This window comes from Pleurodeles waltl, chromosome 11 (genome assembly GCF_031143425.1).
Source record: "Pleurodeles waltl isolate 20211129_DDA chromosome 11, aPleWal1.hap1.20221129, whole genome shotgun sequence".
NCBI classification, from domain to species: Eukaryota; Metazoa; Chordata; class Amphibia; order Caudata; family Salamandridae; genus Pleurodeles; species Pleurodeles waltl.
In genome coordinates, this window is record NC_090450.1 from 919,806,775 (window position 1) to 919,829,823 (window position 23,049).

Here is a 23,049-nt window from a genome sequence, read left to right on the forward strand (position 1 = left end):
TAGGGTTGGTCTGGTCCCCACAGTTGGACAGTAGCTGGTGTCGGCTGTTGGATCATCTGTTTGTAGGTGGTGAACTGTGACCCTTCGGGAGTCTTATAACCTTCCATCAGGGCACTTCTTGTTGCATGGTGCTTTGGCTCGTAGGATATGCGAGTGGTGGAGCTCAGAGGCAGCGGAGCCATGAGTACATAATTGTCTCCACCTTCTTCTTATCATAACTGGGTTGAACAAAGAGGATCACACTGCTGTACAAGGCTCTCCTGCAGGGGAGCCGGCTAGATGTTTCGGAGCTCCGCATGCGTTGGGAAATGGATATTAGTTTGCCGCTGACTGCTCAGGCTTGGAGTGCTCCTCAAAGGTGTCTCGAAATGCTTACTTTAAACTCATCCAATTTAATTATTTGCATCAGGCCTACCTTACCCCTAGGCGTATACATGCCATGTTTCCTGCTGTGGCATCTGCTTGCCTTCGATGTGCTACTGAAGATGCCGGCTTTTTACACACGGTGTGGTCTTGTCCTTTATTGTTGCCGTACTGGACGTTTGTCCTCTAGGTGGTTCATGGTGCCATCCTTTGAGCTGTGTCTACTGGACCTCTAAGAGCAAGCCGTGGCCCAGAAGGCTACAGATAGATTTCTGGACCTGGACCCCATTCTTGCTTGCAGACATCACAGTGAGTTGGAAGTCGGCTCACGGCTGGATATCTATAGATGGGAGTTGGTATTGACAAGTTGGCGGTGTGTGAGAGTGAGCCACTTCGCAGGGAAGAGGCCAGGGGAGTGCGGAAGGGGCAGATCCTACCTGCATGGGGTGCTATAATGTTGGCCTGACCTCAAGTGAACTGGAAAGGTCAAGTTATTGTGGATAACTTTATGTCTGAAGTCTCTTCGCCCGCTGCTATTGCGTCGGTCATGGCATAGGCCGAGACTGCCTGCTGCGGAAGGTATGTGGTTTCTGGGATAGTTGACATGGAATGGTTAGGCATGCCGTAGTATTTCTGGGAGAGGCTGGGCATCTTGATGACTGCAATGGAGAGCAGGACATGGCTTCGGGGAGGAGTAGGATGCTAATGAGGGTTTCTATTCTTTATTAGCAGTGTCGGCTCAGTGTAGCAGGCCCTCATTTGCTAACGTTATTGCCTTCATGTGTGCAATCTGCTGTTTTTAGATGTCTTATTGTTTTCCTTTTATTATCTTGATAATTTTTTCCTTTTTTGTTGCAATGGAAAATTAATACAAACATTTTTAAAAACAAATGCAATATAATATTTTGCCTAGCAGTAGCACTCTTACTCAAGCTAAACCTGATGGTGTAAAAATCTTCCCCATGTCCCATTAAAGACATTTAATCTACCTAGAGTTGTGAATGTTACTCTTTCTATAATTGTTAGTGTTCACTGAACCAATTATTTATACATGCACAGGTAGTACCTTGCCATTTACAAGGATACATGTTTTTGGCCACGAGAAAACATCTTTCTGTACCCAGATTCCTAAAAGATGGCTTTGAGAAGGGAGCATTTAGACATCATTAAAATCATTTTTAAAAGCGCTGGCAGAGCCAATAGGTCATGTATTGGCTGTAAGCCTATTGGCTTTTTTGTCAGTGCTTGTTTTTTGTCATGAATTTTTGCAAATCTTTACTGCTAAAGGAGCTGCCAGGCTATCGACAATATTTTTAGAAAGTTGCTAAAAAATATATTTTTGTTAGTCTTGAAAAGCACTAATTATGATAGTTGTCCCTGACTGAAGGGAATTACTTTGTGTGAGGATGTGCTTCTTGTGAAAACGTAGCATGTTGTTACCAATGGTAAAGTCAGACAATAGCTTTTTTGGGCTATCTCAGTGCCCCATGCTGTATGGAACAGTGGGCAGAAGAAAAATGTTAATGACACAACACAAGACCATTAGATGCGGGGAGCTGGCTGAAAGACCATATAACTATTTTCTATATATCATTATAGTAAAATTAGATGGTCTTGGATAATGCCTTCTCAGAGATAGACACATTCTCACCACCTACTACAGGCATTCTCCATCATGAACTCCCAAAATTCCAATGTACCATGTCACTCTTAAATCAAATGTTTGGTTTGTTCCTACCAATTCCAATTAAATATCTAGTAAACACCTGAATCTTTTAGGTTTGGGCTTTTCATCCTTATTGGCATCCAGTTTAGTCTAAAACAGATTTTTTGTTACTTCAATACTTTTCATACATCCACTCATGCTCTCAGAATTGAAAGTAGATGCCTTTCCTGATCACTCCGAGATTGCAATATTTAACTCCACTGACCAGCCAGTGAGACATTTTTCAAACACCTGCATTAGAGCACAACACAATTCAGCATATAAGTTATGTCAAGTAAACTTTTGCATTCCATTTCCATACTAATACCCATCCAAGGTCCTGTCATACCTTTATGAGCGCTTCACAAACCTTGCTATACATTTCCTCTTTGAATCTCTCTTATTAATTCCTATTAAATCAGCAGCATATTTATTAGCAACATTCTTGACACTCCTGTACAAATTATCTGGTCAGATTTTTATTTTGCTGCATTCCCAAAGTACGGTTTTACCCTCAATTCTTATTTCAGGTTTTTCTACACTGGTGTATGTTCTCCTCTCCCTATTAGATGAACATTCACCACATTTAAAAGACAGAACACCTTTCTATTATAAAGCTTGGAATTTGAAATCAAACCTTCCATATTAATTGTCCTGAAAAGGACTCTAATGGAATTCCCCTTAGCCAGTCCTTTTCTCTAATGATACCAGTGAGAATTTTTAAGATCCCTTCTTTATTTAATCGGTGTGGCTTTCTATGTGATAAGAACTGTTCTAAACACTAGACCCTCCTTTAGATTCCAGACTTGAGAAATGTTTGATAGAAATCAGTAACGTTTTCCCTAACCATAATAGGTTTGTTAGCATTCTTCTAAACTCCTTAACGCAAACAACCTGAGACTGAACCCATAAATTATTACAAATATACAGATTCCTAAATATATTAATTTAGTTGCCAGAGAACAGCATGGAATGGGCAGAGATAAAAACTAAAAAAAAAAAACACATTTTGAGACCTTCATCTGCCCTTAAACAGTTAGGGGGTTGAACATCCATATTTGAATCTACCTGTTTTCCTTGAAAAGGTATGATATTTTAGTGCAAACCAGTGGTTCCCAAACCTTTTGGAGCCACAACCCACATTTTAGAACCACAAACATATGTGACGGACTTAACTTTAAAGGACATGACAAGGGGTGATTTCCGAATGTAACTAAAGCATGGAATAGCGCCTTGTCATTTGCAGACAGCACAATTTTCTATTGAAGTGGCCACTGACTTTACACAGATATACTGATTTATTGATAAAACTATATGGTGCACAAATTATAATATGTGGAAATTGGGTTTCTGTGAATATTTATCATTTGTGCATCATCAAGTAAAGTGTTTTGATTTGTTTAGTTTCTAAAAGAATCTCTGTTTCCAGTATGCCAAAAAGTGCATAATTTTTGCTTGTCCTAACTGCTGTACGAATACAATTTACAAGTATTTACATTTTGTTGTATGTTACAAACAAAAATCACACTTTCCTGTACTTCAGCAGAATTGTCACATAATTCCATCTAAAAACTCCTCCTGCTTTGCAGTTGGAGAAAGAAAAGTAAAAAACAAGCTCATAAGCAGCAAGAAATTTGTCAGAAGACATAAAGCCTGACATTTGACCTCTATCTTTGAAGCACTAAATGCAAAAGATAAATGGAAAATTTAAAGGCATCTTTATTAATTGCTCAAACTTCTGCAACTCACCAAAAATCGGCTGGCGACTCTCGAGTGGGTCGCAACCCACAATTTGGGAAACACTGGTGTAAACAGTTCTTTAACCCCTTTGGTGCCCCGTCATCAAATGCAGCTGGGACATTCTAGAAGCCATTTGCTTCCGGCACGTCTTCAGGAGAGGATGTAGTTTAGGTAAGTCCTTCTCTAGGGGGTTTGGTTGGGTGGAGGGAAACAGACACAGGGGGAACGGAAATAATTTTTCCTTTACCTCTGTGCCTGTTTGGAAGGGGATTCCTGCTCCACCATCTCAGTGAGGACCGCGATCGTGAAGAAGGAATCCACCCACTGGACCACTTGGGATTTTTTTGCGTGGGGGGAGTGACTCCTTGGACGAAAGGTCCACTACCCACGGGGGAGAAAACAATTGCCATGTTTCAGCCCCCCCAGGGGTACATTGGCCCTTTTTTGGGCCGATCTGCCCCCACATGGGGGCAGAAACCCATAAGAACACCACAAATATTTTTGCCCAAAATGTACAGGGAGCAGCCCCTTGGGCAAGGGTCGATCCCTTGGAGGAGAATTTGTTTAGTTACCCCCCCTCCCGATTTCCCCAGAGGGCAGATCAGCTGTTTTTAGGCCAATCTGCCCTTGGGGGAGTAGGGGGGGGACAGAGGTGGAAATAAACCCACTAAACCACCAGGGATTTTTTTTGTTTGGATAGTGACCCCTTGAGCAAGGGCGCTGCACTTGGGGGAGAATTTATTTTGTTATTCTATCCCCCCAGAAGGCAGATCGGCCATTTCCAGGCTGATCTGCCCTCTGGGGCAGGTCGGAAGGCCACTAAACCACCAAGGATTTTTTGTTGTTGTTCGGGGGGCGACCCCTTGGGCAAGAGTCGCTCCTTTGGGGGAAATTTCTTTTGTATTCCACCCCCATCCCCAGAGAGGGTTGACTGGCATTTTCTAGGCTGATCAGAGCTCAGGGGAGGGGTGGTGGAGTTGCAGAAGCCACTAGACAAGAGGGATTTTTGCACAATTAGCGCAATTCGGTGAGTGGGCCCTTAGGTCTTTGGGCACATATTTTGGCTGCTTCTGAACTTGGGGTCAGATTGGTATTTTTAGGCCCGCTGCGCACCAGGGAAAGTTTCTGTGTGTGTGAAGTGGAGTTTGTCTGATGATCTGCGTGTACTGGCGTTTGGCTGGCTGTGTGTGCACTAGCACGTGGTTGGCAGAGTGTGTAGACTAGTGCTTGGCTGGAGGTGTCCGTGGACTGCCGCTTGCCTGCGCTTGGTTGGTGGTGTGGGTAGACTGCCGCTTGCCTGACTGTGTGTGAACTGGTGCCAGGTTGGATGAGTGCTTGAACTGGGGATTTTGCTGGCGGTTTGGTTTCACTGGCTTCTGGTTGACAGTGTGAGCTGACTAGCTTCTTGATGACGATGTGTGTGGTTGGTATTTGGTTGGTGATGGATAGCATTTTTATCATGTTAACTGTTTCTTGTCATAATTTGCATTTGTGATTGTAACATTTTATTTCTCTTTTGGGTGGGAACTTGTAATAGGACTTTTTAACAAAGGTCACCTTTTATATGACGATAACTTCTACACAGGTGTGCAGTTGTTCAGGGAATTGTTCAAAGTGGATACTGTTGCTTATGGCACAATCCACTCTAACCACAAAGGTTACCCAAAAGAGCTTGCTTGCAGAAAGAAAAAAAAGAAAAAATACATGAGAGGGGACGGTGCAGTGCCTTACGTAGTGATGAACTTCTAGCTGTGAAATTTGAGGACAGGAGAGATATCTACATGCTGACTATCGTCCATGATGATAGTACTTCACCTGTGACTGTTTAGGGTCAGGTTGCTTAGGAGAACAAACCTGTAGGCATTTTAGACTACAATAAGCACATGGATGTAGATAGAGGAGATCAGAGGTTGGAACCTTACACTGCTGTTCGTAAGACTCATATTTGGTATAAGAAATTGGCTATCTATTTAGTTAATCTTGCAACATTCAATGCTTTTGTTCATTCGAGGATTGTTCTCCAGAGTCAAAGATGACATTTGTTCAATTTCAGCAGTTTGGGATGGCAGTCTTGTAGTGGAACCGGCAAGTTTTCTAAAGCTGGAGTGGTGGAGGATGTGGTTGGACTGAAAGATCGCCACTTTGTTGATCACATTCCTCTCACACCCAAAAAAAGACTTTTCCAGTCATAGATTTAGAGTCTGTATCCAAGAGATGTGCAGGAGGAGAGTAGTATGTACTGACCCGAGTGTCGTCCTAAACCTGGGCTGTGTGTGCCCACATGTTTTAAATTGTACCACATGCAATTGAGTTATTGGGAGCAACCATGATTGTAAAAGTAAACTGACTGACCTGTATTGTTTTATCTTTTTTGTTCAGATTTCATGGTTCATTAGTGTGGTGTAAGTAGTTAGAGCTGTTGTGTTTGTAGTTAGTTTTGTATTTGCTTCCAATTGGTTTGTGTTTTATTTTTTGTTAAAAAATTTGATGGCGGTTTGCATGGACTGGTGCTTGGCTGGCAATGTGCATGGACTAGCACTTGACTGGTAGTGTGTATGGACTGGCGCTTGGCTTGGCATGTGGAGTGCATGGAGTGGTGTTTGGCTGGCGGTGTGTGAGGAGTGGTGCTTGGCTGGTGGTGTGTGTGGGCTGGCGCTTGGCTGGCAATGTGTGTGAGCTGGGATTTGGCTGGCGGTGTGTGAGTAGTGACCTGGTGCTGGTCACTACACACACTTCTAGCCAAACGCCAGTCCACTCACTGTATCAGCTGCCAGCCAGTGTGATTGCTGTGTCAGTCATGTGGGCATATGAAAGTGATGGGCCCTTCAATGGCGCTATTTGCTGATGTGAGTGTTGTAATGTGCTGCGCCCCCGGCTGGTGGTGTGAAAGGTCTTGTGTGTGTCATGCATGAAAAATGTGTGAATGGCTTGTAAAGCGGTTGGTGCCTTGTTGCAGCTTCACAGCTCGCGAGCTGTGTCATTGGTTTCGTTTTTTTGACCTTTCAATTATTAACAGTGCATTCATTTTTGTCAAATCTCTTGTTAATAAAATTTTACGTTCTGAACCTTCACTCAACCTTGTGCTAAATCCAACCAGTATTGTGTACCTAGGAAATAGAGAAAGACAGAAAAGACAAATAGGACTTCACAACCATCTGCCGGGGTGTACATTATTTCTAGGGAAAATCTACCAACTCTAGATATTTTCATAAACTAGACACCCAGGGGAGTACAGGGTGGTGTGCCTCTTGTGGATCCCCGCACGTTTTCTTACCCACAATGCCCTGTAAACCTCAAAATGTGCCTAAAATCACGCATTTTCCTTGCATTTATATGCCATATTCCAGAATTAGAAGGAAACCACAATATTTCTACCACCCAGCATTTCCCCACTTGTCCCAATAAAAATGCTGTTCCACTTATGTGGCTGGGTCTAGTTCCTGTGACAGGAACTAATCAAACTAACATCAATGGTAGTCCTTGCAAAGAGACCCTCCTTGACATCGGTTTGATTTGTTCTGATGCAGGAACTAGGCCCAGCCACACAAGTGAGGTACCATTTGTGTTATTTAGTCATAGTTTGAGGTTTGCAAGTCAGCCAATCCTGAATACTCCTAGGTGTCTAGTTTTCACTAATGTACAGGATGGCTAGGTTTCCCTATGTGCCAGCTGAGCTCGTTTCCAAAATCTAGAGCTACCCACCCCGGAACAAGAGGGTTAGTTTTAAAATGAGCTGCCTCCATGTTGCATTTTGGGCTGTTTCCTGAGGCAGGCACTAGCTCTAATCATATAAGTGAGGTACCATGTTTATCTGGAGACATGGGGGAATGTCCGGTGGACAAACGTTTGTGGCTCCCTGCAGATTCTAGAACTTTCCATCACAAAAATGTGTGGAAAATTTGTTTTTTAGTCAAAGTTTAAGGTTTGCAAGAGATTGTGGGTAAATAAACATGGTGAGAGCCACGCAAGTCAGCCCACCCTGGATACCCCTAAGTGTCTAGTTTTAAAAAATGTAAAGGCTGGCTAATTTTCCCAAGGTGCCAGCTGAACTAGGGTCCAAAATCTTTTGGGAAAAGAGGGTAAGTTTTGGGTGAAAAAATGGGCTGCGTCAATGTTGTGTTTCAGGCGTTTCCTGTTGCAGGCCCTAAGTCTACCCACAAAAGTGAGGTACCACTTTTTTCTGGAGACTTGAGGGAATGTCGGGTGGATGGAAGTTTGCTGCTCCCTGCGGAGTCTCGAACTTTTCATCACAGAAAAGTAGAATAAAATGTGTTTTTTAGTCAAAGTTTGAGGTTTGCAAGGTACTCTGGATAACTAAACATGGTGAGATCCAAGAAGTCAGCCCACCCTGGATACCCCTAGGTGTCTAGTTTTTAAAACATGTACAGGTTCGCTAGGTTTCCCCAGGGGCCATTTGAGCTAGGGTCCAAAATCTAGAGCTACGCACTTTTTTGGGTCATTTCCTGACTCATGCACTAGGTCTACCCACACAAGTGAGGTACCATTTTAATCGGGAGACTCGGGGAATGCCAGGTGGATGGAGGTTTGTGGCTCCCTGTGGACTCTAGAACTTTCCATCACAGAAATGTGATGAAAATATGCTTTTAGTCAAAGTTTGAGGTTTGCAAGGGATTCTGGGTAACTAAACGTGGTGAGAGTCACACAAGTCAGGTCACCCTGAATACCCCTTAGTGTCAAATGTTTCAAAATGTCCAGGTTTGCTAGGTTTCCCTAGCTGCCAGCTGAGCAAACGTCCAAAATTGAGAGCTACCCATATTGGAAAAAGAGCGAGTTTTGGGTGGCTGCGTCATGTTGAGTTTTGGGCTGTTTCCTGTCGCGAACACTAGGTCTACTGACACAAGTGAGGTACCATTTTAATCGGGAGACTCGGGGAATGCCAGGTGGATGGAGGTTTGTGGCTCCCTGTGGACTCTAGAACTTTCCATCACAGAAATGTGATGAAAATATGCTTTTAGTCAAAGTTTGAGGTTTGCAAGGGATTCTGGGTAACTAAACGTGGTGAGAGTCACACAAGTCAGGTCACCCTGAATACCCCTTAGTGTCAAATGTTTCAAAATGTCCAGGTTTGCTAGGTTTCCCTAGCTGCCAGCTGAGCAAACGTCCAAAATTGAGAGCTACCCATATTGGAAAAAGAGCGAGTTTTGGGTGGCTGCGTCATGTTGAGTTTTGGGCTGTTTCCTGTCGCGAACACTAGGTCTACTGACACAAGTCAGGTACCATTTTTATCGGGAGACATGGTGGAATGCCAGGTGTTTGGAAGTTTGTGGCTCCCCACTGATTCTAGTACAGTCGACCACAGAACTGTGAGGAAATTATTATTATTATTTTTTTTTTTTTAATCAAAGTATGGGGTTTGCAAGGGATTCTGGCTAACTAAATGTGATGAGAGCCATACAAGTCAGCTGACCCTGGATATCCCTTTGGTGTCGTCACGTGTTCTACAATGTAAAGGTTGGCTAGGTTTCCCTAGGTGCCAGCTGAGCTAGGGTCCAAAATCTATAGCTACCCACAGTGGGAAAGGAAAACTGCACTGCGTCCATGTGGCATTTTGGTTGTTTCCTGTTGTGGGCACTAGGTCTACCCACAAAAGTGAGGTACCATTTTTATCGGGAGGCTTGGGGGGGGGGGGGAGCATAGAATGGTAGTACATTTGTTATTACCAATTATTGGATTTCACTGCATTTGTGCTTTTCAAATGTAAACCAGGGTATATGAACTAGGACATTTTGAAAAATACCCTCCACATCATACACTAGCACAGGTACCCACAATTTCAGCAATGTATAAACAACCACTGTTCCTAAACTTTTCATCTTGTGCCCATTTCAGAAATACATAAGTTTTCTTGATACCCATTTTTCACTCTGCCTATTTCGCTATAAGATTTGGTCTATACTCGGTACTCAATGAGACTGCAGCGTATGGTGCAGCTCAGTTGTTTTCTCAGGGTTGGGTTTTTAGAGAACTTACAAACCGTAAATAACCCGCAACCAGAGGTGTCTAGCAGACATAATGGGATATTGCTGTTGTCAATCTGCCATCATGACCAAAAGTTACAGATGAAAATGTCACAAATGCCCATTTTTCCCTCCTAATTTCAATATTTCTTTATTTTAACAGTTATTTCCCTTGGGAAAACCTTCAGAGAGCTACACATATGACCCTTTGTTGAATTCAGAATTTCGTCTAGTTTTCAGAAATACATAGCTGTTCTGAATCACCCATGGGATTTCACACTTGTTTCCACCACAAACTGGAAGTAGGTTGAAAGCACAAAACAATAGGGAAAATAGGCTTACATCTTAAAAAAATGCAAAATCTGTGGTACAAAATTAGGTTTGATTCAGCTCTGCATACTCCTGTATGCTGGAAAGATGGTCACTTTAGTATAGTAACCAGTTTGTGGATGCCATTTTGAGGGGAAAAACAGCCACTTTTATCTGGAGCACTTTTGCCATATTTTCTTTTTTTAAAACACAGTATTTTGCTATATTTTGTATTCTGTTTCTCGGTTCCCTTCAAGGGAATCCACGAACCCTGGGTATCTTTAGAATCCCCAGGATGTTGGCAAAAGAAGGATGCAAGTGGTTATCTTGTCTAGAACAAAAGTTATGGAACCCTAAGAGCAAACTACCCCAAATAGCCAAAAAAAGGGCTCAGCACTGGGGGCGGCTAGCAGCAAATGGGTTAATGATGTGTTATACCTTATTAAGTTGCACCATGAACTATGTAGGGCAGTGGTTCCCATCCTGTGATCCAGGGACACATGGGGGTCCGCAAAGCCTCCTCAGAGGGTCCGCGACTGCTTAGAAAATTTGATATATTAACATATTAGGTCCCCAGCTTTCAGTAATGACTCAGTGGGGGGTCCCTGGATTCCAATACTGATTTAATGGGGGTCCCTGGGTTCCAGTAATGATAAAGTGGGCATCCACAGAAGTCAAAAGGTTGGGAAACACTGATGTAGGGGATTCATAATGGGGTAAAACTAAGGACAAAACTTGGATCTTGGCAACATGTAATGAGCCTGCTCAACAAGTGCAATAACTGAGGACATTGCACTTACTGGCTCACTGCTGAAAATAACACTGTTGTTTATAAATACTGCAAGTTGATAAACTATGTCTTTGCAGTGCCATTCTACTATTCCTGTGTTGGAACACAGCGTAGAAAGGAATGACTCCAAATGTAACCCAAACAGCTTTGTGATAAAGGACAATACTGGTACAATTTTAAAGCTGTCTGTAATCTTGCTATTTATACACACAGGTTTGGTTGCGGTTTTGTTCAGAGGCATAATGCTTTAATTTAATTGGAGGGGAACCTCCATTTGATTCGGCACTAGCCACAGGATGGGTCACTAACATCTATATGAAGACTGAAAGCCTTTCCTGCATCTTCAAAGCCAACAGCAAAGTGAATATTTGTGTACAAAGCCAAACAGAAAAGTCATTAAGTTGTGTCTGTATTATCGGTTTATGTCACCCTAGTATGAGCCTGCTGATTCCTGGGAAACAGGAAGGTTAATAGCAGAAGGATGCAGTGGGCAAACTGTTAGATACATTTTATATTCAGCATTAAGTAAAAATACAGGACTGTAGGGGGCACGACCCACACTGTTCTTTATTTTTCTGTAAAATGATGGATCTGTTGGCATGTGATCAGTACTCTGAAAAACTCCAACCGTGAAGCTCTGAAGGACCCCCACTGCCAAAGGCAGTAAGGACAAAGATTTGTCAGTCAATCAGGTTGTATTTGTATAGCGCAGCTTGTGACCTGAGTGGGTATGGAGAAGCTTTTGTATGGACTTTAGATGGAATTCCAAAGTCACCAGATACCTTGTTAATTGAAATTTGACTAACTACCTCTGCAACTTCAGAAAGATTAACTGGAGATAAAATCTTTTGCTCTTCATTAATTCAGATTTTCTTTTCCCTCAAGCGTATTACCTCAATAACTTTCACAAAAGAGGAAAGCATAGTATTTGTGAAATGGATCTATAGCAGCTTCGCAGTTTTCCACACGTATTTGTCAATTATTATTGCTATTAATCTCTGTGATCTTATTTTTAGTGTTTTCTTTAGCAATGTTCCTATGCCCAGAGTTTCTAATTAAGATGAGATGGTCTTCTTCCTTATACTAGAGGTTTTTGTTTAACCAAATTCAAGGTAGCTCCCAATTTACTATACATCCACCCCTGACTCATTACTGCAACTACACGCAACTGTTGAAGCTTGGCTATTGTTTTCCAAGATTTGGTTTACTGTATCTCCTTTTTGATGATTCGACAATAGACGAATGTCCCTAATAGTAGCCTTCATGACATCACATATAAATATCAGTGCTATCCTGATTACAGTCAAACTCTACAAAAGAAAAGGTAACTGTGTCTATAGATTTCGGGTCTACCAGATAGCAGCAATCATAAGTCCAACTGCTGATTCCATGCACTCTAACGTACAACAATGCAGCTGTGTAATTTTTAGGCAAGCAAGGCATCTTCACCCATATGCACCTGCAAAATGACAAAAGTGGCTTTTATTATTATTTTTTTTTAATTAACTGATCCAAGCCAGAGCCTGTGGCCAACCCTATGCTGTGCATGGCCAGCCACGCAGGTTTGGCCACGGGCCCTGGCCTAAAGGGCAAAGTTTGTGCATGACAGAGTTTGGTATTCTCTCTTTTTTTTTTTTTTTTGGTCCTGCGCTGAGTCCCATGGGATTGACACATTTTTTTTCTTCTTCTACATCTTTTACCACAGGGGAAGTCTTTCTGGGACCGCCTCACAAGAGATAGGTGGCCAGGAATTGCCTACCGTGCCCCCTTGTATCTTTTTTAATTAACATTTTCAGGAGGAAAAAGCCCCCCCCGACTCTTGTAATGGCAGATGCAATGTTTTTCATCACTGTGGCCAGCCAATCACATCAGTCGGTCCCGCAGGACAAGCTAATCAGATCCCTTTTTTGACTGTGTGGACTGGCTGGAGTACTGCATCCACCCAATCAAATCTCGTTTTTGCCTGTGCTGACCACTGGAGTACTGCATCAATGGATAGCTATAAATTTTGTGCCTTAACTTCTCAAAAACTACTGAACTAATTTACACTGAATCACAAAAAGGGAGCTTTCTGGATCAAGATCTACCTTCTTGCCAAATCTGGTCTAAATCTTTTTGACCGTTATGGCTGTAGCTGGGTCTTAGGTTCCTATGGGAAGCTGTTTTTGTGATCACCAATTTTTTTGCAGCCCCTGCTTGACAGATCACCCCAAAACGTTCAATGAAGTTGCTGAGGAGAGTAAACCTTTTGTTTTTGGTAAGTTTTATGAAGGTTCGTCAGAGGGTGCAAAAGTTATTAGAAAACCAAAAAATCTAGTTCCTATGGAAACCTGGTCCTAACTATAACTACACAGAGGTGATTGCCACAAGGTAATAATAGATAGATTACAATAGAATAGATTACATAAACTATATTAGATAGATAGATAGATAGATAGATAGATAGATAGATAGATAGATAGATAGATAGATAGAATCACACAATCCTGGCAGACAAGTAAATCTGTCAGAACTTAAAGTTCCAATGGCTTGTAAGAAGTGGGTAATCAAAAACAAAATCCTTGCCTACAAAGGTAATCTGTGATATTTTATGAAACAAAATGTATGTCTGCATACTTAACACAGCACAATAACAATCCACTCTAAAAGGTATTTTGGCTTTAACACGTTTCACGATACATAAATGAGGCCTATTGTTCTAACTTTTATAAAAGCAGATAACAGCTATATTATCCACCATAATTTTTCCCAATTACCCAATCAGGCCTATAACTTTTTTCACTCGCTTGTCATTATAACCAACTAAGACCCACTGTACTGAGTACAAGCTGTCCCAGAGGACAACCACCAGGTACAAAATAATAACATTACTATACAACAGTGGTCCCCATCCTGTGGTCTGAGGACCACTGGGGGGGCTGCAAAGCCTCCTCAGGGGGTCCACGACTACTTAGAAAATTACATAATATGAAAATAAGATTATTATTATATAACAGTGGTCCCCATCCTGTGGTCTGGGGACCCCTGGAGGGACGCTAAGCTTCCTCAGGGGGTCCACGACTACTTAGAAAATTACATAATACTAACTCATTAATAAAGTATATATAAATAAAGAAGCTAAATATACAACTGAAAATGTTAAAACATACTGTAAATGTGAAGGAATTTGAAATCAGAGACTAAAATTAAAATTAGAGTCCTCAGATTGATTTGTGGGGGCAGTGCAGGTGCATCAAATAGAATATAGATTGGATGATGAGTGGCCTCAATTTAATTTAGAAAAACTCCAACCTTTCTATAAAAATTTGTTAGATTTTTTTTTTTATTTATATGTGTTTTTGAAATAAATGAATTGTCTCATCATTTGTGTATTTGTTTGATGAATGCTTTTTTTCTGTATTTTTTGCATATTGTTTTGTGGTTCAAATCATCGACAGTGCTTTGGCCGGGGTCCCTGGCTTCCAGTAATGACTCATAGGGTGTCCCCGGGTTCCAATAATGATTCAGTGGGGGTCCCCAGGTTCCAGTAATGATTAAGTGGGGGGTCCCCAAAAGTCAACTGTTTGGGAACCACTGTTATACAAAATGACAGCTGTCAAAACCTTATAAAAATACCTCTTATCACATTTGTTCTAATGCACCAAAGATGTGTTATTTTAAAAAATGCAACTTAAAGAACAGTCTGAAGGGAAAATATCTGAGACCAAATCTGCTACACTGGAGGACTATACAGTACCATTCGTACGGTACATAAGCACATGAACGTAATGTTTAAAATTAATATGTATACTATTACAATAGCACACACATTTTATTTAGAAGAAATTAAAGACATTCCTGAAGTTTTCAGCAGCATAACGCGTTTTTGCACTTAATGCAAAGATGCATGAGCATCCAGTTGCAGATGTTAAATATTTGTTCGTGAAAATGAATTGGGGTCTGAATGATTTTGATGAGTAGTTTTACAATATTTAAATGTTCTGTTTGTAATGAGTTGATATCTGTATGAGGATTGTGCAAAAACTAAATAAATAACATCTCATTTATATATACTGAGCCTAGATGCATTAGAAATGCATTACAGTTCTGTATAATACCTCCGGTGTTAACAAGGATGTTTACCTAGTTAATTGATTGTAACATTGCACATAGTTTCTTCAGCCTGTACTATCTTGAAGAAAGTATGGACAGGCATGAAAATCTGAAAAAAATGTTAAGTGGAAGATTTCTAAACAGAAGTTGGGTTTTCATTGTATTGTAATGTATTTGTGCTTCGTATTCTTAGAATTCATGGATTTGACTGCTAACATGTTATAAGTAAAACCCAGTGAGTATAAATCAATGAAACATTGATACATTTATGTGTACCTTGCATTGTTTTGTTATATAATTCTGTGGGGGGTTCTGCTAAATGGAAGATGTCTAACAATCTTTCCACCTCCATGTTACGTGACTTGTGCCATATCCTGACAGCACAGCTACGACCACCAAGCACACACGTCCCAGTGAAATGTGCCTGTACGTTTCCCCACACATTGCATGATCTTGCATCACATCGGAGATGGCGTTTCCTGCAATCGAATTTTACTGACCGTGATACACTTCCGTTTACTGTGCAGTGCACACATTTTAAAATGCTTCACTTAATATCCCTTTCCATGAGATGGCATAACGCGCGCCGTCTCCCCTCCCCCAGTGTTACTTATTCCACAATGCCCCTCACATGGAACCCCAATATACACCAGAAAACTGCTCCCTTGCTACCTACATAGTGCGCGTTCTGACACTCTTCTTCCGGTTTTTACTTCATATTCGATTTCGCGACTGTAAAGTCCCCCTTATTGTATTCGAATACACACCAACGGGAAAACACAATCCCCCCCACACACTCCCCATGTTTTAAGTAACGTCCGTCGACTGACCCCCAACAGTGACCATGTTATGCACCAGAATAACACGCACACACCAAATATTATTCTCCGTCACTCCACATCTGCGAGAAACACAGAGCGTCTAACGAGGCTGTCAAAGACCGCTCAAATTAATCAGTCCATATCCATGACGGGTGATTTTCAAACCGTTAACTAATACTACAAACCTGATGACTGTGTGAAGTCTCCTAAATAGCCGACCAGTCAGAGCCGCCATCTTGCTTCCCCACACAGGAAATTACAACACCAGAGAAAGCAGAGACAGGTCTAGTCATAGAGTCATTTGAGATGACGTGACCTGTCACCATGTAAATAGCAAAACATACTTCGACTGCCCGAAAAGGAGGATACGGTCTTTGGCACGCACCGTCATGGAAATAGAAAAGAGGCACTGCACTTGAATCTCTAGTGACGGCCACCTTGGAAATGCACGGCATCAATGCAACGCATTTGTGAGACGCCATTGGGGTGGGGGGACAAGAATTGCTAAATATTTTTTATAGAAATCGTGCACGTTTTATATTATGATTTAGATAGCCAGGGGTGAGGATTATGCTATTCTCGTTGTTGCTTTGTTTTCTCAACAGCTCAATTACAAAATGCAAAAATAGTTTAAAATTTCCTAACGAGAAGGAAAGTTTCAATTCTATTAAGGACATGGAGGAGAGGATTATGCATTTCTTTTTTCACTCCTTATTAACAGCTGTTTCAAAGTCTAAATAAAAACTTTCACTACACATTCCATGAACACCGAGGAGTGCGTAGTTCATGACAACCATTAACCAATCCTAATACAGTTCGTGTGCGCACGGGCGTCTATGGGAAAAATTGACATTCGTTAAACCAATTCCGGGATAGTTCAAATTTATCCAGTTAGAACCTCTACAACATGACCAATGCAGTCTCTTTCAGTGAAAAGTAAATCACAGCATAAACATTTCAAAATTCAAATGACTCAACCGGTGAAATAAAGGAATTTATATCATATATCATTATATCAGCTTACCAACGACCTCGTCCAGGACCCACCCCCGACTCCACCGACCCAGACACTGCCGCCAACAACCTCACCCAGTGGATCAACGACTGCGCCAACACCCTCGCGCCACTCAAAAAACCCACCGACAACCAAGCCGGAAGAAAAGCCACCTGGTTCACCGACGAGCTGCTAAATTCCAAACGCGACTGCCGGAAGCTAAAAAAGGAATGGCTCCACAAACGCACACCTGACAGCCTCACAGCCCACAAGGACGTCACCCGCAAGCACCACCAACTCATCAGACAAGCCAAACGATCCCACTTCAAAGACCGCCTGGACAACAACACACACGACAGCAAAGAGCTCTTCAGCATCGTGAAAGAACTCTCCAACCCCAGCGCCAACATCAACGACATCCCTCCATCTCAAGAACTCTGCAACGCACTGTCCACCTTCTTCCACCAGAAGATCATCGACATCCACGACAGTTTTGACGCCACTCCCACGCTAGACCTCACCCCCAAACACTCCACCTGTGCAAACCACCTGACCTCCTGGACCAACGTGTGCGACACAGAGACACGCAAGATCATGAACTCCATCCACTCAGGATCTCCGTCAGACCCCGGCCCACACCACGTATACAACAAAGCCGACGCCACCATCGCCCCCAACTACGGAAGGTCATCAACATCTCCTTCGAAACTCCCTGAAAAATGGAAACACGCCGAAATCCGCGCCCTCCTCAAGAAACCCAAAGCAGACCCCAACGACCTCAAAAACCTCCGACCCATCTCCCTGCTCCCCTTTCCAGCAAAGGTGATTGAAAAAATCGTCAACACACAACTAACCAGCCACCTCGAAGACAACAGCATCCTAGACCCCTCCCAGTCCGGCTTCAGACGAAACCACAGCACCAAAACCACCCTTCTCGCTGCCACAGACGACATCAGACACCAAATGGACAACAGTGAAACATCAGCCCTCATCCTCCTGAACCTATCTGCCGCCTTCGACACAGTCTGCCACTGCACCCTGGAATCACGCCTCCACGAAACCGGAATTCAAGGAAAAGCCCTCGACTGGATCGTCTCATTCCTCTCCGGCAGAACCCGAGAGTCCGCCTCCCCCCCTTCCGCTCCGAAGCCACCAACATCATCTGCGGCGTCCCCCAAGGCTCATCCCTCAGCCCGACGCTGTTCAACATCTACATGGCCCCCCTCGCACAAGTAGCCCGACAACACAACATCAACATTCTCACCTATGCCGACGACACCCAGCTCATCCTCTCACTCACCAAAGACCCGCGCACCGCCAAAACCAACCTCCACGAGGGGATGAAATCCATCGCCGAATGGATGAGAATCAGCCGTCTGAAACTGAACTCGGACAAGACGGAGGTCCTCATCCTCGGATCCACCCCCTCCGCCTGGGACGACTCCTGGTGGCCCACCGCACTAGGAACCCCACCGACACCGACCGACCACGCTTGCAGCCTGGGCTTCATCCTCGACTCCCCTCCCTCGCCTTGTCTAAACAGGTCAACGCAGTTTCCTCCTCCTGCTACAACACACTTCGCATACTCCGCAGAATCTACAAGTGGATCCCGACAGAAACAAGAACAGTGACACAGGCCGTCGTCAGCAGCAGGCTGGACTGTGGCAACGCACTCTACACAGGCATCCCAGCGAAAGACCTACTACGCCTCCAACGCATCCAAAATGCCTCCGCCCGACTGATCCTCACGTACCCCGCCACAGCCACATCTCCCACCACCTGAGAAACCTTCACTGGCTCCCCGTGGACAAAAGGATCACTTTCAAGCTTCTTACCCACGCTCACAAAGTGCTCCACAACACCGGACCAGCCTACCTAAACAACAGACTCAGCTTCTACACCCCCACCCGTCAGCTCAGCTCCTCTAACCTCGCCCTCACCGTCGTCCCCTGCATCCGAAGAATGACCTCCAGCGGCAGATCCTTCTCATACCTCGCCGCCAAAACCTGGAACACCCTTCCCACCAACCTGCGACAGACCCAAGACCTACTCACCTTCAGAAGACTCCTCAAGACCTGGCTCTTCGACCAATAACTCCAGCTCCCCCCCCAGCGCCTTGAAACCCTCACGGGTATGTAGTGCGCTTTATAAATCCAATGATTGATTGATTGATTGATTGATATCCTGTAAGAGAAAACAATTCACCCCATAAGTGCTTGCAATAATTATGTGTAAATCAGTAACCTGGATTACATGAGTGGGATACTACATGTTACCCATTACCACTGGGCGGGTAGAGTTCTATCCTTAATATACTCCGAGAGGGGTAATCCTCGCCTCTGTGTCCTTAACAGAATTTAAACTTTCCTTCTTGTTAGCTAGGACATTTTTCATTCTATGTCAGGACGGGAGGCGTGGATTATGCAAATTTGAAATTTACCACCAAAGAAGCAGCATCATATATAGGTTTTAAATAAAACCTCTTAAAAGTAAATTCAGACGACCATTCTGCTGCATCTCATAATATCTTCCAGTCTACCACCTACCTCTCCAGCCGTAGAAGCCATGATCCCTCTTGCCGAGTTAGCCCAAAATTTACATATATCTATTCCGGCTTCCACCATTTATCCACCTTACCGACCTGGCGATGGAAGGAGATGAAACCACTTTAAAAGGTTTCCTCATAGCAATCAAGAGTTGCCTCTCTACTGGCAGCCTGATATCCGCCGTCATCTCTTCATATGCCTTAATGCATCGCACCACACAAAGTTTAGGTGAATCGTCAAAAGTTGGTTAAGTTACTGACCTGGTATTTGTCTTGGTCCATCTAGAAACCGTGAACATGACCCCTTCTGGGGTAAAAACTCTTGCAGATATATCCAGGGCTCTGACATCTGAGACCCTCTTACAGGATTTTAAACAGAGCAGAATAGCCAATTTCGCCAAAATCTCCTTTCGGGAGAGGTACTGATTATTTCCGCCTCCTCAAAAGGAGCCAAAGAACCAGATTATTATCCCATAAACCAGCGTATCTGGGTTCCAGTGGTCTAGTTAACCTGATAGCCTTTTTAAGTTTACAAGCACAAGGATGCTCACGCACTGGGATATTGTTGATAGGGGTATGCCCCACAGAAATCGCTGAACTGAATGAGTTCACCACACAATAGGCAAGGCTGGACTGTACCAGCTCTTCCCAGAAGTTTAGGATGTTTGTAACTTCTGCCCCCAACGGATACATGTGTCTCTCCACACACCAACAAACCCATCTTCTCCAAGCTGATCTGTACCTCTTGACAGTATTGGGGGCCCAAGCCTGTTGAATGACATTTTCAGAATCTTCCTAAATTTTTCCCTTTTCTAGCATCACATGAAATTCTCCAAGGCATGAGTTTGCGATGGCCCAGTAGCACCAACGGATGTTGATCGCTGAGAGGGTCCTGAAGAATCACTGAGAACAATGAAAGTTCCGTCAGAAGATCCCAGAAAAGTTCAAGCAGCGATGGGAACAAGGCCTGTGATCTCCAAATTGGTGTCACCAAGATCATTGATGTCCTCTGATGTTGGACATGACCTGCTACTCTGGGTATCAGTAAGAAAGGTGGGAAGGCTTAGAGTTGACCCTTTGTCCAGTCTTGAAGAAAGGCATCCACTGCCATGGCTTCAGGATCCGGTTGCCAGCTGACATAATGTGGAAGCTGAGTTTTCAACCTGGACAGTAACAGATCCACACTGCAAGGGCCCCATCTGTTCACCAGGGCTAGGAATAGTGTGCAATGTAGTTGCCAATTGCTGGAGTACTTGATGTAACAGGAGTTCCAGTCTGCCACCGTGTTCTGTATCCCCAGAAAATATTCACCCTCACTGATATCTGGCTTTGGAGGCAGTAGTGCCAGAAGCCATTCGCCAATTCTGCCAGTGCTTTCGATTGTGTGCCCCCCAGGTGATTAATATATTGTACTTCCGATGTATTGTCCATCCTTAGGAGGACTAGGAGGATGCAACACAAGACTTTGTCCAGAATAAGGGAACCGAATCGCAAAAGTTCCTGCCAGGTGCCCGAGGCAGTTGATGTGAAGGTTCAGTTCTGCCTCTGTTCATTTGCCTCCCATTGAAATCTTGCCGCATCTTGCTCCCCAGCCCTTATGACTGGCATCTGATTTAATGATCAGGTCCGGAGAGGATCCAAAGATTGCTATGCTGTTCCAAGCCTCCATGTGGTCTATTCACCATTGCAATTCTGTCCAAATAGGTAAGGTCCCTACTAAGGTGTGGCGCATTCAGACGTTGCAGTGCTCTGTAGTGCAGAGAAACAGGGAAGATAGTTTGAATCGAAGAGGACAACAATCCAAAAATTCTGGCCAACTGTCTGAGAGAAATCCTGTCTCTCCTCAGCACCCTGTTTAACTCCTTCTTGATCTTGGAAATCTTCCTCTCTGGCACACCCAGAGTGGCTGACCTGGAATCATGCAGAAACCCAGAAAGGTCATGCTTTGAGATGGAGTCAGCTCCAATTTCTGACTGTTGAAAATGAACCCCAGGTCCTGAAGGAGGGTAATGCTCATGTTCAGATGTAACTTTAGTTGTGTACACGACTGGTCCATCTGGAGACTGTCGTTAAGGTAAATAATCAACCTGAAACCCTTAGCCCTGAGTACTTCCACCACCGGGTGGAGACGTTTGGTGAAGCACAATGGTGCTGATGATAGGCCGAATGGTAGAGTACGAAACTCATAAATCTGGTCCCTCCAAATTAATTGAAGGAAGCGGCGATGCAGAGGAAAAATAGGGTCAGTGAGGTATGCATCCTTGAGATTCAGTCATATCATCCGGTCGTTCTGTAGAAGGAGGTCTCTCAAGAGGTGAATCACCTCCATCTTGAAGTGGCGATACACCAGCCACTCGATGAACTCCCATACATTAGCTACTGGTTGGAAGACTTTGTCTTCCTTCTCCACCAGAAAGAGATTGTTGAGGAAGCCACAATGATGAAAAACAGACCTGCACATTGCAGCCTTGTTGAGAAGATCCTGTACTTCTAAGTTGATAAGACTCCTCTCCTGTTCCAAGAAAAATAGGGTTGAAGGTCTTACCACCTCTATTGGAGTTCTGTAGAACTCTATGCGGTAACCCTGTAGCATTTCCAGGACCCAATGGTCCAAAGTAATTTCTGCCCACTTGTAAAAAAACTGCTTTAGTCTCCCCCCCCTGGTCTTGAGAAAAGAATTTTCTTACCATTAAATCCTCTTGGGGCATTCGCCCCTCTGTGAGCCGCACCTTTGGCTCTGCCTCTCCTACTACCCCGGTTGGGGAAGAGGGCGCCTTGGCGGCTGTCGCTCCAACCATTATTCCTTCTGACTTGACCTCTGTAGGAGCCTTGGTAGCCTGGGCGGCCGGAGGAGCGGCCCACCTCTTCCGGCCCGGTGAAAACCTTTCCTGGGAATATCTTTTTGATCGACATCTGAGCTTTGTCCAAAGCAGAGAGGGTGGCCATGAACTTTCCTAATTATCTGACGAAAGGATTGCCAAACAGGTTACCCTGTGCAACCATGCCTGCTTCAGATGTGGCCAGTTCCCACAGCTTAGGATCAATATTTATTAGTAAGGAGTGTCACCTCTAAGCTGAAAGGACACACTTGATGTTGCCCAGTAGGCACACTGCCTTCTGTACCCAGTCTGCCACAATTTCAGTAAGGTAAGTGTAAGGAAATGCCTCCTTGGCATGGTTGCCCCCTGACTTTTTGCCTTTGCTGATGCTATGTTTTCAATTGAAAGTGTGCTGAGGCCTGCTAACCAGGCCCCAGCACCAGTGTTCTTTCCCTAACCTGTACTTTTGTATCCACAATTGGCAGACCCTGGCATCCAGATAAGTCCCTTGTAACTGGTACTTCTAGTAGCAAGGGCCCTGATGCCAAGGAAGGTCTCTAAGGGCTGCAGCATGTCTTATGCCACCCTGGAGACCTCTCACTCAGCACAGACACACTGCTTGCCAGCTTGTGTGTGCTAGTGAGGACAAAACGAGTAAGTCGACATGGCACTCCCCTCAGGGTGCCATGCCAGCCTCTCACTGCCTATGCAGTATAGGTAAGACACCCCTCTAGCAGGCCTTACAGCCCTAAGGCAGGGTGCACTATACCATAGGTGAGGGTACCAGTGCATGAGCATGGTACCCCTACAGTGTCTAAACAAAACCTTAGACATTGTAAGTGCAGGGTAGCCATAAGAGTATATGGTCTGGGAGTCTGTCAAACACGAACTCC

At 43.9% G+C, this 23,049-nt stretch overlaps 1 protein-coding gene across 2 annotated transcripts in view; it reads right to left on the minus strand.

Annotated features, from left to right (window-relative positions):
* DIABLO (diablo IAP-binding mitochondrial protein) overlaps window positions 1-16,140 on the minus strand; it is a 98,503-nt gene extending 82,363 nt beyond the window's left edge. The window contains exon 1 of one of the 2 annotated variants that reach the window (XM_069214932.1): window positions 15,984-16,140. In XM_069214932.1, the coding sequence (XP_069071033.1) occupies window positions 15,984-16,033 (50 nt within the window). In that variant the 5' untranslated portion in view covers window positions 16,034-16,140. The remainder of the gene's footprint in view (window positions 1-15,983) is intronic. The other variant, XM_069214933.1, reaches the window with a different exon arrangement.
* Window positions 16,141-23,049: the final 6,909 nt, after the last annotated feature.